At 42.9% G+C, this 20386-nt stretch overlaps 1 protein-coding gene and 1 non-coding gene across 2 annotated transcripts; both read left to right on the plus strand.

The window, feature by feature from the left end:
- Nucleotides 1-2356: 2356 nt before the first annotated feature.
- LOC119630291 (U5 spliceosomal RNA) lies at nucleotides 2357-2468 on the plus strand. The gene has a single exon (XR_005246074.1). It is a non-coding gene; the product is annotated as a U5 spliceosomal RNA (small nuclear RNA).
- Nucleotides 2469-4680: 2212 nt separating this feature from the next.
- LOC105841415 (lysosomal proton-coupled steroid conjugate and bile acid symporter SLC46A3) lies at nucleotides 4681-12503 on the plus strand. The gene is made up of 3 exons (XM_062675047.1): nucleotides 4681-5761; nucleotides 5888-6698; nucleotides 12265-12503. The coding sequence occupies exons 2-3, from the start codon at nucleotides 5904-5906 to the stop codon at nucleotides 12463-12465; spliced, it is 996 nt and encodes a 331-aa protein (XP_062531031.1). The 5' UTR covers nucleotides 4681-5761; nucleotides 5888-5903; the 3' UTR covers nucleotides 12466-12503.
- Nucleotides 12504-20386: the final 7883 nt, after the last annotated feature.

Consider the following 20386-nt stretch of genomic DNA (forward strand, 5'->3'; position numbering starts at 1 on the left):
TTCACCCATCTAAGGAATAAATAAAAAAATAAGAAAAAATAATGTGTTCGCCTCACAATGGGCCTTATCTCTCAAGACTCGGAATTTCTTTGCAAGATTAGATCAGAAATGAGAACATTCGCAATACAGATAATCGACACAGTCCAAAGGATTGCGAGGTTGAAGTGGTAGTGGGCAGGACAGTTTGCTCGTAGAACTGATCACCGCTGGGGCCGAAAAGTTCTCGAGTAGTTACTGAGTACCGGAAGACGTAGCGTGGGTGGGGGGCCTCCCATACTGTAGACCAAAGACCTGTTGAATCCACTGGACACAAGTGGCGGAAGGCGGTCGTCGTGGTGAGCCTTGGGGGAAGCCTATGTTACTGGACATCTGTAGTCGTTTGTAGGCTGAAAGATAGACAGATAAACGCCTTCTATTTTATTATATCTATATAATTTATCTTACGTCATAGCAGTTCCTGGGAGTACAAAGAGAAAATCTTCTAACATGCGGGGTAAACCAACGGTCCGAGTGTTATTTATTGTTCGGAACTTGTATATATGAAAGCTTCTTGAAAATACCACTAATGAGATTTAGGCATTCATTCTTATTTCTGTGATGGCTATCGGCTAATACTTCAGGATTAGGATAAGGCGTTCGTCGAAATTTTGAGCGATAAAAGTAGTGACAAGTGTATTACCCAACGCCGACTCACCGATCAAAATAAACAGCAATCTACTATTGACATTGCTACTGCTACTACTGTCTCTAAGTGCTACTTTTAATACTGTATTTAACAGGTGGTAAGGCGTCGTCTGAGCCTGTATGGACAGGTACCACCACCCTGTCCATTTCTGCCGTGATGCCGTTGTAGTATTGCGAACTTAGATTCTCGTCTCAAGGTGGGGGTGGCATTTATCTTGATAATGTCTATGGACTCCGGTGCCAATTTAGCATCCTTAGCTTTTTTTTTAAATCTGTTAGCATTGCATACTTAACTACTTTGGACACATTGCTCGCAAAAATCCTGACAACCTCGATAAGCTATATATATAATAATATATATAAAAGGAGTAGGCCATAAACTTTTTTTTTTTGGGCCGGATGCCGAACCTCCTACGAGGTTCCCGCGCCTAGGGGACGCGCGGGGTATGTGGGACATGACGGTCTGCAGATGTTGGTTTTTAACGACTCTACGTCGGCCGTCTCGGTACGGCAGCCGGACAGGCCGCTCCAGGCGGTGGCCGCTGGTGTTCCGGAATACCCCGCTGAGATAGTAGTAGACCGTGTCGACGGAAAAAGACCAGGTGGTCGATCACCTGCCCGCTATTCAAAACTGATAGCATCACTCACCGGCATTCCTACACATGAAGCACTACATAATGCCGAAGATAGGGCACGTGGAAAAAGATTGTGCAACGAATAATCACGGAACAGTCCTCAAGTTAGACACGACCTTCGGAAGTGAAGATACCGACTCTGAAGAAGACGAATAATTAATAATATAACTATCTGTTACTAGAAACACTACAAAGGGCTGCCTAGGTATACAAAAAACCCACGTCTTTTGGTTAAATTATCATTAGCGACCTAATTTCGATGACTCCAAGGAACACTACGCTAACTCCAAATTCGTAGATTTACAGGAGGAGCGTTTAAACGAAAAAAGTTGATAAAATCTTTATTATTGCAGATATATTTATGGTTTTTTTGTGTAACTAGCTGATTTACTCTTGCTTCGAACCCCATCAATAATGATTAATTGTAATAATTTTAACATAGTGAAGCGATTTGCGTGAAAAACGAAAATTTTGAAATTTTGAGTTAGAGTAGTGTTTATTGGAGGCATCGATTTGACTATAACAACAGACAGCGTAAGATTTAGATTCATGTATTGAATTCTTTCTTTTCGTAAAAGTGATAAAAAAGAAACTGTTTCCAATGTTTTTGTTGATAACCCTAGAGTACATGAATAGTCACCAAACAAAAACAAATACCGCTATGAATACTTCGACTATTTAAATAATATTATTTAAAGCGTTATTACAGAAAATAAGTTAATTTATCTCGTTTGCAATCTGTCTATACAATGTTTTGTGGGCCAATATAAAATCTCAAAGAGCAGTATTTATGGGGAAAAAGACAATGACCCCCGCGACAAACTATATATGTGAATATATTAAATAAAGACGTGAAGTTACTCATCCGTGTGCTATACGCAATACTCTGTACACCTGCTTCATGTGTGATGACGTCAAGACATTGTGGAGCTTAATAGTTTTTAATCGTATCAATAGGTGGCGCTGTACGTACATTTGAATCGCGCTATCGTTATTTGTCAAGAATTATTTATAAGCTCTAGAAATTTAAAATTTCGCATCTCTGGTTTCCCTTCAAAACGTATAAATCTTTCGCCTTTTACTAAAGATTTCCGTGGAGGGGAACACTCAAATGAGTCTATAGTATTTTTGTGCCCATTACGGTGGGCTTATGATAACCTTAATCCGTCAATTTTCATACCAACCATCTTTCAAAGATCGATCGGATTCGCTAAATCCAAGGATGATCCTTGGGTTGGGTTGAAAAGAAGTCCTCGGAATGCACAATTACGTTAAGATTTGCAATAATTATCGACAGTTAAAAGAATCGGTTTTGTTATTTAATAAAATGAAACATAACAAAATATTATGTATTATTATGATCAAATATATTCGGAAGCTGAGTTCAGTGACGCGTAATAAAATAGCAATACGTATGTCGGGTTATGAACGTCGTTTGATTGGCCACTGAGTTTCTCGCAGAGAACTGCTCTTGCTAGGGTTACTCTGTATGTATACGACAAAGGGAAGATCTTCCACCGAGCGGGTGACATTTGCTCGGTAGACCGATGGTCCAAATGTTGTTGTTCGGAACTTGTATATATGCAAGCTTATCTTGAAAATGTCGTAAGCGAGATTCAGGCATCTGTCAAGTATCTTGTGTTCGATCACACAATCCACTGTGTTTCTCGCTGGTTCTTCTCAATGGGTTGCATTTCCGATCCGGTGGTAGAATCTGCGAAGTACTGCTGTAGGACTACTGTTTTTTTTTTTTTTTTATAAAAGCTGATGGTTACTTTTATTAAATTTCGACGCTATTGACTACTTCGAAATTTAACAAGATGCATAGGTATTTAAATATTTGAATACAATGATTATAATGAGAGGTAAAATAATATATGATAAGGGGGTTTTGAGTAGAACAATATATAAATAAAATATATAAATTTATATGTAAATGAAAGCAACTAAGATGTCATGTAAATTTGTAAATGGTTAATATAATGTTTTGTAAAATTGTAAAAAGAATATAAAAGTGTTAAAAAAAAAAGAAAAAAAATGTATAGTAAAACACAGTGCATTCAATTATATTTAAGTGTTATTAATTTTTTTGAGACTATAAATAATTTCATTTAAATGTTCATAAATTTATTCAATGTTTCCTCTTTTTTTATAAGTTCATTGCAATCTTCAAAGTCTATGTTATTTATTCGACATATAGTCTCAAATTCATACCTTGTATTAAAATATTTATATGTTTTGGGCGACGTCGACTGTTTACCATTCGGTCCGCAGGATCGGAAATGAACCACAATAAGAGGATTTCCATGACGTAGGTACCGCTTTTTCAAAGAAGCTTTCTATCTTTCTATAATGGTATCTATTAATGGTAGGCAGCGGCTTGGCTTTGCCCCTGGCATTGCTGACGTCCATGAGCGACGGTGACCACTTACCATCAGGTGGGCCGTATGCTCGTCTGCCTACAAAGGCAATAAAAAAAAACAAAAAAAAACTAACATTGTCTTCAGATACTTGCGTATCGGTTCCAATTGGAGGTAATCGTAAAGATTTACGTTCCTGACATGCCACGGTAAAAATTACTGGTAGTCACACCGGAGACTTGATGAATAAAAGATGTTACATAACTCACGGTCCATTTATCAACAGAATAGTATCGGAAGTAAAAAAAACCCACAAAAACTTCAATAGATAATAATCTCAAATCTTTATCATTTTGAGCACTTTAGATCATTGATTGCGTGGAGGGCTAGAGTGTCCATAATTTTATGGAGGATTTTAGAAAACTCTAAAATCTTGTATATTTCCTTGTCACTAGATATAACTATACGAAATATGCTTCTAACTTTTTGCTTCTTTCTTAATGTGCTTCTTAACCTGCTTCAACTCTTTTGTCCGTAGATCTTGTAGGTTGTATGATACTAAGTTCTCTAATGCTGACATCTTTTGCTTGTCACTTGTAGCATATAGAAATGCTATTTTGGAATATTTATAAGGTGATTTAGTCCGATGAATATTACTTAGTTTTATAGTGTACGTTGATGTGCATAATAATATGTGCGTATTGTGTTGCTTTTGTTTTTTGTGTAAACTTAAATATATTTTTTTCTTCCTTTCTTCACTTTTTTGTGTGTGACACTTACATGTTATTTTGATGGTCGAAACAAATGTTTGGTGATTGTTTTAGCAATTTTTTTAAATATTATATGTTCGAATTGTACTTTTGGTTTCCCAAATAAATAAATTAATTAAAATAAATAAATTATTTTAAAAACTAAAACCTATAAGTATGTAATGTTTAAATTTGGATACCCATTTCGGGAAAACATTCATGTGATGAACAGATGCGTGTGATGTTTATCTGGGTGTTTAATATATGTGTGTAAGTAGGTACGATATTAATCTATAAGCATGTGTGTGTATCGATACCTTGTTCCCATAGTCCAGATAATGCTACGAGTGATCTGTCTCTTAAAATTTAATTTTTGTAGACACCATTAGAAGTACTTTTATGGTTTAGCCCCGCCTTTTTATTATTACTCTCTGTTTGATTTTCAAAGACTATTTATGACCACGAAAACAAAAGTTTTCGATACTTCAGAAACAATAAAATCTATACATTAATGCGTGAAGCAAAAACTTTGTACCCCTTTTTACGAAAATTGCCCGGACGGAGGAGTATGAAATTTCCTATACTTATTGAGAATATAGAGAAGTACAGAATGCTAATATTTTGCATAAAAAACACTTTAAACCAATAAAGAAAGCATTACACACACTACCATGTATTTGACACAACACATACATAAAAATATACTCTTTGTTTACTGTCAATTGGGAAACTTTTGTTATGTTTCTTTGAGGTCGAATTGAGAATAGATTAATATTGTTTATTTTTAATATTATTGATCTATAGTGCAGTTTTAGCGAATACTGTGATTATATTATCGAATTATAATAGTGTTTGACAATAGAACCATAATAATGTTTAAACTTATAATTTCAATTAATTGTAGTCGAATTTCGACTACTGCGGGACCACTAGTGACAATAAAAAACGTAAATATTAAACGTAAAAAAAATACCGTATTAATAGTTTTAAGTATTTTTACTTATTTTTTTCATTTTTACCACATCACTAAAAACGTTCAATAAACATTTAACGAAAAAAAAAACAGAAATTACCGAAAAAAAAAGAACAATTCAAACTAAAAACATAACCAAATGCAAATATCGCGAGTAAAATACAATTGCTGAGATTTAATACATAAATCACATCCATATCACAAAAAACTTCATAGACATTTATTTCACTTTATCATTATAATCAGATAACTTGTGCACTTTATCACTAGTGTTCTACAGAAAATATAACTTCAGTGAAATCTCGTGTCTGTTACTGTTTAAAATACAATGGACCCGTAATATCAATATCATATCGTAAGGTCAATACTTTCACGTTGTATTTACATTAGCAAATAACCTTTAATTGAAAACAATACAATTACGTTTTGAAAGGTGTGACTTAAAGGTGGCATTATTTAACACATAATATATATGTAATAATGCAGGGAAAGACAAAACAAAATGGCCACAACACTAAATAAAGAAATATCTATACAAGAATCAGAAGCTCAGAACACTCCGAACAATGTTGCAATCAAGAAGAAAACTGGCTTTAGGTACTTACTGGGCATTATTACAGTAGAACCAGTGGCGTTCATAGTACTGTTCGCAGGTCTACTGTCAGGTATGTCGACACAGAATTTAGGCTTAGAAAAAGCTTGTAGAGTAAGTCTTAAACTCGAAGATGCTATCTGTGATTCACTGAGAGCACAAAACCAATCGAATAACTTCACTGATTATGAGAGAATGGTCCAAGAGCATTATTCTGCCCAGCTAAGGTGGAAAAGCGCTTTGCAGTCCGTATTACCGCTCCCTATGCTGCTGTTTGCTGGAGGCTGGAGCGACAAGACAGGCAGAAGAAAAGCCATCATTGTAGTTCCCATAATCGGCGAAACTCTCCAATGCATCAGCAACATCTTAAATGTGGTATTCTTCTACGAAATCCCGCTTGAGGCTTTGATATTCTTTGATACATTCTTCTCGGGGATCACTGGGGGCCAAATCATAATGCTCTTAGCGCTGTTCAATTATATCTGCGATATAACTACCTCGGAGAACAGAACTCAGAGGTTGGGAATCGTTAATGTGTGTACGTTTGTCGGAACGCCGCTAGGTTTGGCGTTATCCGGGATAATGTTGAGGCATCTTGGGTACTATGCCATATATGGAACAGCTCTTTTTTTGCACTTTATAAACTTTTTGTATGTGACATTCAGGATAAAGGACCCATTGAGGACTAAAGAGCAAATTATGACGGTGAGTAATTATTTCTTTTCACTTCTCGTTAATAACATACCGCTGGAATAGGTTGATAGAAAGTACTGACAAGAGATGTGGACTGCAAACATCACATTTACGAAATCAATTAACGTCAGTACCATCCGTGACCACAAGGTCGTGCGTCATCATCGAAAGTACGTATTGGAAAATATGCTAACACTAATATTTAGCAAGAAATACATGAGTCGCCATTTTCGTATGACATCAGTCTGCCCTAAATTTACAAATCTATTAACCAGTATTTTAACTAAAAGCTACGCGTGCCTACCGAACCACGACGCTAAAACTGTTAAAGAAACATACTATTCTGCGTATTTTACCTACTTATTCAAAGACTTGTAATTTTTATTTTTGAGTTTCAATACGGAATAATGTGTTTTGCGTGAGTTTCATCACACACTTTCAAACATTGATTAAATCGAGCCGTACGTATTTTATTAATCAATTAAATAGTTAATTATAATTAATATAAAACATAATATTTAATGATAACATATAATTAATTAATTTAATAATTAATTATAACTAGGAAAAGTTAAAAACACTAGCTTCTTCTAGTCAGATGTCGTGCGACTAGTTCTGCCTATCATGCCTATTTCTGTAGAAAAGCAATGAGCCGCTTAAACGATACGATTAAGTAGGATAGCCGTCGTTTCAATGCGTTTGGATGTGCGTCAGCCTAATATACGACCACCACTCGCATGTCTCTCCACAATGCTGTGAAAGACGCTAAAGAGATTCACCAGAGAATGAGCAGCAACGTACTCTTAGTCTTATAGCAGCAGGACATAAGCAAGAGAATCGGTATCTGGTCGAACTGGTAATCGTGTTTAAAGTCTAAATCTATATCTATATCTAAACTAATATTATAAAGAGGAAAGATTTGTTTGTTTGTTTCGAATAGGCTCCGAAACTACTGGACCGATTTGAAAAATTCTTTTTCCATTAGAAGCCGACATTGTCCCTGATGAACATAGGCTACTTTTTTTTTTTTTTTATTTTTTTTTTTGGTTTCATGTGTGTTTTAATGTTTCCGAAGCGAAGCGAGGGCGGGTCGCTAGTAATGTATATTCACGATATACGTTTACGTATTACGTAACAAATACATTTTGTCGAATTGAAGGTTTTCCGGCATGAATCACAACGATAAAATTCCAAAAAGTAATCATAACTCATACAGATAACGTGCTACTTTTTATCGACAAAGGATTCAACAGCAAGATCAAATTAATAACTATTTTATTAGCTTAACTCCAATAAAGGTTTTAAATCAAATGGAATAATATCTGATTACTAGCGACCCGCCCTCGCTTCGCTTCGGAAGCTGTAATTTATTATTGATTTCTCTACTATTTAATAGATGTTATCTATACATATAAATAAAATTGGAGTGTCTGTTTGTAATATTGAAATAACCACTTTTTACTACATGCTTATGAATAAATATACGGTACATACACCAAAATATTTTTTTTTACAATTTTTGTCTGTCTGTCTGTCCGTCTGTTTGTTCCGGCTAATCTCTGGAACGGCTGGACCGATTTTGACGAGACTTTCACTAATAGGTAGCTGATGATATAAGGAGTAACTTAGGTTACTTTTTTTAGACTAGCTTTGCCCCACGGCGTCACCCGCAGTTATTATCGAACCGCGCGCAACATGGCGGGACTCGCCTATCAACAATAAAATTTAATGTTTCCGAAGCGAAGGCGGGTCGCTAGCTATACATATAAACCTTCCTCTTCAATCACTCTATCTATTAAAAAAACCGCATCGAAATCTGTTGCGTGGTTTTAAAGATCTAAGCATACATAGGGAAATAGGGTTAACGAAAGCGACTTTGTTTTATACTATGTAGTGATAGATATTTAGTGACAGATCTATATAGAATAATATTATAAGGAGGAAAGATTTGATTGTTTGTTTGTTTGAATAGGCTCCAAAACTATTGAACCGATTTGAAAAATTATTTCACTGTTGGCTACACTTTTCCTGGGTGACATAGGCTATTTTATACGCTCCAAAAATGTTTTATTGCCTTTGTAGGTAGACGAGCATACGGCCCACCTGATGGTAAGTGGTTACCGTCGCCCATGGACTTCAGCACTGCCAGGAGCAGAGCCAAGCCGCTACCTACTGCTTAATACTCTCCACAAGCCTCGCAAAATTAGAGATCCCTACTAAAACTCCAATAAGATAACACAAGGTGTAAAAAGATTAGAGGTGATAGAATAAAATAATGTACTACGACTGCAGAACACATCATTATGTAGAAAAAGTGTCGCGACATCATATGTCTAACTATTATAGTTAAGCCACAATAAGTGTAATTTTATTAAAAAATATATATATATTCAAATATGGTTTGCAGGAAAGCTCTGACTCAATAAATTCAATAATTTCGATATCGTCGCTCCGCTAACCCCGACTCACTACCCGCTAAATATCGCGCATCGCCCGGATATACTCGACATAGCGTTATTAAAAAACGTAACTCTGCGCTTACACTCGATCGAAGTAGTTTCAGAGTTAGATTCAGACCACCGTCCCGTCGTTATGAAGCTCGGTCGCGCTCCCGATTCCGTTCCCGTCACGAGGACTGTGGTGGATTGGCACACGCTGGGCATCAGCCTGGCTGAATCTGATCCACCATCGCTCCCGTTTAACCCGGACTCTATCCCGTCTCCTCAGGATACCGCTGAAGCCATAGACATCTTAACGTCACACATCACCTCGACATTAGATAGGTCATCGAAACAAGTTGTAGCGGAGGACTTCCTTCACCGCTTCAAATTGTCCGACGATATTAGGGAACTCCTTAGAGCTAAGAACGCCTCGATACGCGCCTACGACAGGTATCCTACCGCGGAAAATCGTATTCGAATGCGTGCCCTACAACGCGACGTAAAGTCTCGCATCGCCGAAGTCCGAGATGCCAGATGGTCTGATTTCTTAGAAGGACTCGCGCCCTCCCAAAGGTCTTACTACCGCTTAGCTCGTACTCTCAAATCGGATACGGTAGTAACTATGCCCCCCCTCGTAGGCCCCTCAGGCCGACTCGCGGCGTTCGATGATGACGAAAAAGCAGAGCTGCTGGCCGATACATTGCAAACCCAGTGCACGCCCAGCACTCAATCCGTGGACCCTGTTCATGTAGAATTAGTAGACAGTGAGGTAGAACGCAGAGCCTCCTTGCCACCATCGGATGCGTTACCACCCGTCACCCCGATAGAAGTTAAAGGCTTGATCAAAGACCTACGTCCTCGCAAGGCTCCCGGTTCCGACTGTATATCTAACCGCGTTATTAAACTTCTACCCGTCCAACTCATCGTGATGTTGGCATCTATTTTCAATGCCGCTATGGCGAACTGTATCTTTCCCGCGGTGTGGAAAGAAGCGGACGTTATCGGCATACATAAACCCGGTAAACCAAAAAATCATCCGACGAGCTACCGCCCGATTAGCCTCCTCATGTCTCTAGGCAAACTGTATGAGCGTCTGCTCTACAAACGCCTCAGAGACTTCGTCTCATCCAAGGGCATTCTTATCGATGAACAATTCGGATTCCGTACAAATCACTCATGCGTTCAACAGGTGCACCGCCTCACGGAGCACATTCTTGTGGGGCTTAATCGACCAAAACCGTTATACACAGGAGCTCTCTTCTTCGACGTTGCAAAAGCGTTCGACAAAGTCTGGCACAATGTTTTGATTTTCAAACTATTCAACATGGGCGTGCCGGATAGTCTCGTGCTCATCATACGGGACTTCTTGTCGAACCGCTCTTTTCGATATCGAGTCGAGGGAACCCGCTCCTCCCCACGACCTCTCACAGCTGGAGTCCCGCAAGGCTCTGTCCTCTCACCCCTCCTATTTAGCTTATTCGTCAACGATATTCCCCGGTCGCCGCCGACCCATTTAGCTTTATTCGCCGACGACACGACTGTTTACTATTCTAGTAGAAATAAGTCCCTAATCGCGAAGAAGCTTCAGAGCGCAGCCCTAGCCCTAGGACAGTGGTTCCGAAAATGGCGCATAGACATCAACCCAGCGAAAAGTACTGCGGTGCTATTTCAGAGGGGAAGCTCCACACGGATTTCCTCCCGGATTAGGAGGAGGAATCTCACACCCCCGATTACTCTCTTTAGACAACCCATACCCTGGGCCAGGAAGGTCAAGTACCTGGGCCTTACCCTGGATGCATCGATGACATTCCGCCCGCATATAAAATCAGTCCGTGACCGTGCCGCGTTTATTCTCGGTAGACTCTACCCCATGATCTGTAAGCGGAGTAAAATGTCCCTTCGGAACAAGGTGACACTTTACAAAACTTGCATAAGGCCCGTCATGACTTACGCGAGTGTGGTGTTCGCTCACGCGGCCCGCACACACATAGACACCCTCCAATCCCTACAATCCCGCTTTTGCAGGTTAGCTGTCGGGGCTCCGTGGTTCGTGAGGAACGTTGACCTACACGACGACCTGGGCCTCGAATCAATTCGGAAATACATGAAGTCAGCGTCGGAACGATACTTCGATAAGGCTATGCGTCATGATAATCGCCTTATCGTTGCCGCCGCTGACTACTCCCCGAATCCTGATCATGCAGGAGCCAGTCACCGTCGACGCCCTAGACACGTCCTTACGGATCCATCAGATCCAATAACCTTTGCATTAGATGCCTTCAGCTCTAATACTAGGGGCAGGCTTAGGGACCCCGGTAACCGTACTCGTCGAACTCGACAAAGAGGTCGACGTGCAACCTAACCCATGCATCAGCCCGCTGAGTTTCTCGCCGGATCTTCTCAGCGGGTCGCGATTCCGATCCGGTAGTAGATTCATTCGCGAAACAATTGCTCTTGAGTTGTTAGGTCTCCTTCGGAGGCGCTCGGGCAGTTGTTAGCAAATCCCACCCCTCTTGGCTGAGCCTTTGCTCGCCCACCTGTCCTGGTGAAACTGGAAAGGCCTTCGGGCCACCAGTAAACTTTCAAACACAAAAAAAAAAAAAAAAATTCAATAGCATTTGTTTTGTATGTATGACCTTTTAAAGGAAATAATTACTAATTAAAATTAAAAGATTGGTGGTAGCAGGACCTCTTCTGAGTCCGCGCGGGTAGATACCACCGCCCTGCCTATTTCTGCCGTGAAGCAGTAATGCGTTCCGGTCTGAAGGGTGGGGCAGCCGTTGTAACTATACTGAGATCTTAGAACTTATATCTCAAGCTGGGTGGCGCATTTAAGTTGTAGATGTCTATGGACTCGAGTAACCACTTAACACCGGGTGGGCTGTGAGCTCGTCCAGTCATCTAAGCGATAAAAAAATATATATCAAGAAATGAAACAAATATAGCAACAAAAAAATAATTTAAATCGGCTGTTTTGCCGGGACTGCCCGTCTTCATGACCTCCAGTTCAATTGTCTTCAATGATATTTTGATATTAACTTATAAAACTTACCATATTCCTGGTCAACTCTTTCGTAAATAAGGTACTAGTGGAGGATCATTGAAATGCACTAAAAAATTGTCAAAAACTCTTTCAGTACGACAACAAAGGCTGCTGCCATTTTTTAAAAGAGTTCTTCGATTCTAAAACATTGAGGGATTCCTTCAAAGTGCTATATAAGAAGACTGAAGACAACCACCGTTTGTATTTACTAGTTATACTTATGACGGCTTGTTTGTTGTATGGACCTATATATGGTAAGATGAACGTTGAAGTAAAAAAAAATACTAGTATATAAGTATAAAGGTATATATATACCTAGTCTAACCATAAATACTGTGACAAAGGAAAAAAAAACTTCTATTGCAAATAAAATTTATTACTTTTATAGTGTGTTAGTTTAATACATAAATATAAAACAATTTAAACCGCTAACATTAATGCTCTACAAACTCAATGTAATTAGCTAAAATTTATATTCCCAGTGTTCGATCCTACGAGTTATTTTTATTTGCTTACACTGAAAATGTGTAATTTACAAATTTCAGGTGAAGTCTCAGTTCTGTACTTGTCGCTTAGATACAGATTTAACTGGTCACCCCGATGGAAGTTAAAGACTTGATCAAAGACCTACGTCCTCGCAAGGCTCCCGGTTCCGACGGTATATCCAACCGCGTTATTAAACTTCTACCCGTCCAACTCATCGTGATGTTGGCATCTATTTTCAATGCCGCTATGGCGAACTGTATCTTTCCCGCGGTGTGGAAAGAAGCGGACGTTATCGGCATACATAAACCCGGTAAACCAAAAAATCATCCGACGAGCTACCGCCCGATTAGCCTCCTCATGTCTCTAGGCAAACTGTATGAGCGTCTGCTCTACAAACGCCTCAGAGACTTCGTCTCATCCAAGGGCATTCTCATCGATGAACAATTCGGATTCCGTACAAATCACTCATGCGTTCAACAGGTGCACCGCCTCACGGAGCACATTCTTGTGGGGCTTAATCGACCAAAACCGTTATACACGGGAGCTCTCTTCTTCGACGTCGCAAAAGCGTTCGACAAAGTCTGGCACAACGGTTTGATTTTCAAACTATTCAACATGGGTGTGCCGGATAGTCTCGTGCTCATCATACGGGACTTCTTGTCGAACCGCTCTTTTCGATATCGAGTCGAGGGAACCCGCTCCTCCCCACGACCTCTCACAGCTGGAGTCCCGCAAGGCTCTGTCCTCTCACCCCTCCTATTTAGCTTATTCGTTAACGATATTCCCCGGTCGCCGCCGACCCATTTAGCTTTATTCGCCGACGACACGACTGTTTACTATTCCAGTAGAAACAAGTCCCTAATCGCGAAGAAGCTTCAGAGCGCAGCCCTAGCCCTAGGACAGTGGTTCCGAAAATGGCGCATAGACATCAACCCAGCGAAAAGTACTGCGGTGCTCTTTCAGAGGGGAAGCTCCACACGGATTTCCTCCCGTATTAGGAGGAGGAATCTCACACCCCCGATTACTCTCTTTAGTCAATCCATACCCTGGGCCAGGAAGGTCAAGTACCTGGGCGTTACCCTGGATGCATCGATGACATTCCGCCCGCATATAAAATCAGTCCGTGACCGTGCCGCGTTTATTCTCGGTAGACTCTACCCCATGATTTGTAAGCGGAGTAAAATGTCCCTTCGGAACAAGGTGACACTTTACAAAACTTGCATAAGGCCCGTCATGACTTACGCGAGTGTGGTGTTCGCTCACGCGGCCCGCACGCACATAGACACCCTTCAATCTCTACAATCCCGCTTTTGCAGGTTAGCCGTCGGAGCTCCGTGGTTCGTGAGGAACGTTGACCTACACGACGACCTGGGCCTCGAATCTATACAGAAATACATGAAGTCAGCGTCGGAACGGTACTTCGATAAGGCTATGCGTCATGATAATCGCCTTATCGTAGCCGCCGCTGACTACTCCCCGAATCCTGATCATGCAGGAGCCAGTCACCGTCGACGCCCTAGACACGTCCTTACGGATCCATCAGATCCAATAACCTTCGCACTAGACGCCTTCAGCTCTAGGAGCAGGCTTAGGGACCTCGGTAACCGTACTCGTCGAACTCGACAAAGAGTTCGCCGTGCAACCTAACCCATGAATCAGCTCGCTGAGTTTCTCGCCGGATCTTCTCAGCGGGTCGCGATTCCGATCCGGTAGTAGATTCATTCGCGAAGCAGCTGCTCTTGAGCTGTTAGGTCTCCTTCGGAGGCGCTCGGGTAGCTGTTAGCAAATCCCACCCCTCCTGGCTGAGCCTTTGCTCGCCCACCTGTCCTGGTGAAACTGGAAAGGCCTCCGGGCCACCAGTAATCCTTCAATCATAAAAAAAAAAAAAAAAAAAAAAAAAAAAAAAAAAAAAAAAAGATTTAACTGGGACGAGATGCAGTTCGGCTTGTTCCAGACTTATAATTTTGTTGTCACCGCGATTGGTAAGTATTCACATATATGTACTTCGCGAAAATAGCCCAGGTATACCGGCTTATCTGAACGCAACGGGGCAACGCAAAGCCACTATTGCTCGAAAATATGAAGATACAGGCTCAAAGAAGAACGAAACGAAAATGAATAAAAAACAACTAACTTCATTGAATATGAGCGGCGCGGCAGTCTTTTTAGTGTTTTTTTTTTATTTTTATTTTTTTTTAGGATTGAAGGATTACTGGTGGCCCGTAGTCCTTTCCAGTTTCACCAGGACAGGTGGGCGAGCAAAGGCTCAGCTAGCTCATTCAGCTTCGTGAATGAATCTACTAACGGATCGGAATCGCGAGCCGCTGAGAAGATTCGACGAGAAACTCAGCGAGCTGATTCATGGGTTAGGTTGCACGGCAAACTCTTTCTCGAGTTTGACTCCATACCTACTTTGTGTAATGCAATCACAGCGATTCGGTTCTCTTTATCACCCCACTCCATTTTAATATCACAAAATATTGTACAATGTATTGGCGCCAAAATAAGAAAACTCGATGAGCAATCATATAAAAATGACAGATTCCAAATTCAAATGTAATATTTTGTTTATTTTTAATTGTAAATGGCCAGACTAAGTAATAATACCATATCCGTATATTTAATATATATGTATAATAAATGGCTAAAGATATTTAAGTATTTATATCCTTGTAAATTTATGTCGCTAGTTCCCAGTTTGATTTCATTGACTCTTATTTGGGACCAAATGACCGCATGGAATTATACCACTATTTTTTTTTTTTCTATTATTACAGATGGTTGTATTGGCGTCACGGGAAAGATATCCATAAAGAAAAAAATTAAAATAACTAATGAAATACCTCTTACGTAGAATTAAAATGTACTGCACATAAATCTTCATTGTATTTTTGGAACGAAGTTCCGTATGGGACGATGCGGAGGGGTACCCTAACCAGGAAAAAACGTCCGTAACGTAAGAGTTTCATTAGTAATGCACACAGTTTAAGACAACTTTGTAATAACGTACAAAAAATTACATATTTTTTTATCACTCATTGACCACGATCTCAGAGCGTTCGTTTGCGTAATACACTAACTCTTATGCAAACAACCGTGAAAGAAGTGTACCACAATAAGTTCGCACGTTACCGAATGACCGTGGGTTGTTGCGAAACCTCCAGTTTTATTTTCTTTATACCTCAAATAGAAATTAAAATTAATATTTTTATAGTAAGGAACTTCGTTCCCATCCGGTGTCCCACGACACCACACATCTTTTTTTTGTTTTCGGGTGTCGTAAACATAATCACCGAACTGTCCGTCAGGTAATCACGGACCGTCACGATTTTTTAATTTTTTTATTGCCTTTGTAGGCAGACGGGCATACGGCCCACCTGATGGTAAGTGGTTACCGTCGCCCATGGACTTCAGCAATGCCAGGGGCAGAGTCAAGCCGCTGCCTACCGCTTAATACTCTCCACAAGCCTCGTTTGAAGAAGGACATGTCAAAGCGCTCGGGAAACACCGTGGAGGGGAGCTCATTCCATAGCCGGATGGTACGAGGCAAAAAAGACCTCTGGAAACGCACTGTGGATGACCGCAGTGGCTCCAGATAGTATGGATGAACTCTACTCAGGTGGCGGGCGGTGCGATGGTAAAAACGAGATGCTGGTATCATCTCGAACAATTCCTCAGAGCACTCCCCATGGAACATACGGTACAAAATACAAAGGGAACCGAAGTCCCTCCGCAGACCCAGAGGTTCCATGCGATCCGAGAGAATGGGATTATCGACAATCCGAACGGCCCTCCTCTGTATGGAGTCAAATGGAAGAAGCTGGTATTTGGGAGCCCCGGCCCAGAGATGGGAGCAGTACTCCATGCGAGGCCGGACTTGTGCTTTATAAAGCAAAAGTCTTTGTCCAGGCGTGAAGTACCGCTTCGCTCTGTTGAGGACTCCCAACATTTTGGACGCCAACTTGGGTTTGCCTTCCAAATGACTCCGAAACTGGACATCGCTCGAAATGTCGACCCCAAGTATCCCGATACTCTCGGAAGGTTGCAGGGATACTCCTTGGAATTTCGGCGCCATGACAAAGGGGTCCTTCTTCGCAGTGAACGCGCAAACTTGTGTCTTTATCGGGTTGAATTGAACCAAGTTCAATTCACCCCGTTCGGAGACTCGCCCCAGAGAGTTCTCCACTTCAGACACAAGTTTTGATCGTCTCTCTTGCACCATGCTCCGAGAGAGACTCTGATGGCCGATATATCGCGCATCCCCCGTGCTGTCATCCGCATAGCAATGCATGCCATCAATAGACAGCATGTCATTGATATACAGGATGAAAAGCGTGGGGGAGAGCACCGAACCTTGTGGAACGCCAGCGTTAATGGTCATGGTATCAGAACAGTCACCGTCTACAACGACCATGATGCTCCGCCCATCCAAAAAGCTAGCGATCCACTTGCAGAGACCCTCGGGGATTCCGTAAGATGGTAACTTCGATAGAAGTGCCCTATGCCAGACCCTATCGAAGGCCTTCGCGATATCAAGGCTCACACCAAGAGCCTCGCCCTTGCTCTCCAAGGCTTCAGCCCATCTGTGAGTAAGGTATACAAGAAGATCGCCAGCTGAGCGACCGTGACGGAAACCGTAGTGTCGGTCACTGATCAGCTGGCGATCTTCAAGATACTTCAGGAGTTGTGTATTTATAATTCGCTCCATCACCTTGGAAAGCAAGGAAGTTATCGCGATAGGCATGTAGCTCGATGGTTCCGACCGGTCACCCTTCTTGGGGATAGGGTGGACGTGGGCGGTCTTCCATGAAGACGGAACCCTGTTAGTGCAATAAGAGAGGCGATACAAACGCGTTAGCGCAGGTGTCAGCTCAGGGGCGCACCTTTTCAGAACCACTGCGGGGATGCCGTCTGGCCCACTCGACTTATGGACGTCCAGGAGTCGGAGCTCCCGCCTGACTGCACACTGTGTGAAGCAGATATCCGGCAGGGAGCTATCACACCGGGGGATGTTCGGTGGTGTGGCACCCCCGTCGTCCACAGTCGAGTTCGAGGCGAAGAGTTTGACCAGAAGGTCAGCCTTCTCTTTCGCACTGTGGGCCAGACTGTCATCGGACTTGCGCAGTGGTGGGAGACTAGACCTGCAAAAATTTCCTTCTGCAGCTTTGGCGAGCGACCAAAAAGCACGACTTCCGGAGGGATAGCTCTTCAATCGCTCGCCAACTCTAGCAACGTGCTCCGACTTCGCCTTGGCAATTACCTTCTTGTAGGACCTGGAAGCGGCATTATATTTCCGCCCTTCCCCTGAGATGTTAGGATCCCGACGTCTCCTGGCATTATCCCATGCCACGTATGCGGACCGCTTGAGGTGTGCAGCATCCCTGCTGGCATTGTTATACTAGGGTCTGCTGCGACCCCCAACGGGCACTTCAGAGGAGGGATAAACAATTCCATCCCCTGGAGCACCACGTCTTTAAGACGGTCCGCACAGACGTCAGGATCAGCAGAGGAAAAGCAGAACCGCCCCCATGGGTAGGATGCGTAAAATTCACGCAATCCATCCCAATCTGCTGACATATACCGCCAAACTCTTCGATACCCGGTCGTCGTTCGACGATCAGGACGAGAGAGTGGTACGGCAGCACGAATTAGGCAGTGATCAGACGATCCAAGCGGAGCGTCGACCACCACACTGTATCCGGCCGGATCTGTGGTCAGCAGAAGGTCCAACAAAGGAGGCTCGTGCCCCTCGATATCTGGGACACGGGTGGGCTGTGCCACCAGCTGGGAGAAGCCGTAGGCCAAGGCGAAATCGTAGGCAGTCCGACCCGGGAGGTCAGTGGTTCTGGACCCCAACCACTCTTGGTGGTGAGCGTTAAAGTCTCCAAGAACCACCACCTCCGCAGATGGGTACTGCTCAAGCACGCGGTTAGTCCCCTCTTGCACATGCTCAAATAGAGCTGAACCTGCATCACTGCTGTGGGACCTGTACAGGCACGCGTAGATTCGGCTACGGCCTCCGTGATCTACGCGCAGCCACAAGAGGGACAGGTCTCGTTGTTCGAGGCCCCGAAGACGGCGACAACAGACATCAGCCCGGACGAATACGCACACCCCGGCTTTACGCAGGAAGTTGTGCTCCAATACGTAGCCGGGGTATTCAAGGTATGAGGTATCATCCGGAGCAGATATCTGCGTCTCCGTTAAAAAAAGCAGGGCAGGCTGCGCCGTCTCAAGATGATGGTGTACGGCGTCAAGGTTGCTATGTAGGCCCCTGACATTGCTGAAATCCACATTAAATGTGGAGTGGAGAACCGCCTGTGAAACCCTTTTCTTTTTTTTTGACTTCATAAATGTAAAATTTTCGGAGAGTAGGATTAGGAGTGGTAGGATGTTGGAGGTGAGATCGAGGCAACACCTGAATGAAGCGCGGAACATAGTACGCGCTCGACCACGGGTTGCGTGAGAGAATGACGCAGGGCATGGAAGGGCCCCCAGTCCACTCTGCGTGCGATCGCCGGGATCCACTCCGGTCTCCGACTCCGGCACGCCGACAGCACGACAGGATTTTGCACCGGTTGGCGGGACAGCTTCCCGGGGCGGAGTTTAGTAGAGACACCCGGGTTCAGGTCCCCTACTGACCGGCGGGCGGCAGCGGGTACCGTTTCACTGGGTCTCCCTATACCCCCGTCAAACAATCACGCCCCGTGAGCTCGCACGCACGTCTGCTCCGCAAGTTCCAGGCGTCACCAAGACTCACCCCCAACAAGGAAGGGGAAAGGGAAGGAATAGAACTGGCTCTCCAACCCACACGCCGGAACACAGCTAGGCTATTTGGCGGCGGACTCTAGTTGGAGGGTGGTCGCCAGCCAGTCGGACTAGGTCCTACCACCGGTTATGTTTTCGGCTCCCGTTTAGCACCACCCAGGGGTCACTTGTAGGGAATCGCGGGTTAAACCTACGGAAGCGGGAAGCACCAACCCCCTAATACACCGCGCGAATGAGATTCAGCCCTCTTTGTTTTCAAGGGGGCCGTATCTAAAAAAGAATTAAAAAGTTTCCAAATGCCCCTACCAATCCACACGTTTTTTTTGTAGAATTGAAGGATTACTGCTGGCCCAGAGACCTTTCCAGTTTCACCAGGACAGGTGGGCGAGCAAAGGCTCAGCCAAGAGGGGTGGGATTTGCTAACAGCTGCCCGAGCGCCTCCAAAGGAGACTTAATAACTCAAGTGTTCGCGAGCTTCGCGACTGAATCCACTACCAGATCAGAATCGCGACCCGCTGAGAAAATCCGGCGAGAAACTCAGCGAGCTGATATATAACCCCTCAAGGCTACCAGCATAGGTAGGAAAAAAACCATTATGGAACATCAGTATACCAAACAATATGACCCACTCAGTGGAAGATCATCCCTTTATCGTTAAATCCCAAAACGGTAATCTCGACACGATCAACTGCAGTCTTCATACTATATCATCAGCGTGCTGTCAGCTTAGGCTACCTAAAGTGGACTAGGTTGGACGTTAGAAGAGCCTAAAAAGCCGAGAGTTGATCCAGAGGATTCGACAAGACACGAGAGCTGCTAAATGTTGTCCCGTCGTGTGGATTATAATGTGCATAGAAGCCGCAACAATAAGTTTTTTTTATTTCTTATCTAAGCTGATGGTCTTGAGGGACCATATCGGCGTCACCGGGCGAGTAGGTGAGCTCAGGGGGCTCAAACCTGAC

This window comes from Bombyx mori, chromosome 22, assembly GCF_030269925.1.
Source record: "Bombyx mori chromosome 22, ASM3026992v2".
NCBI lineage: Eukaryota > Metazoa > Arthropoda > Insecta > Lepidoptera > Bombycidae > Bombyx > Bombyx mori.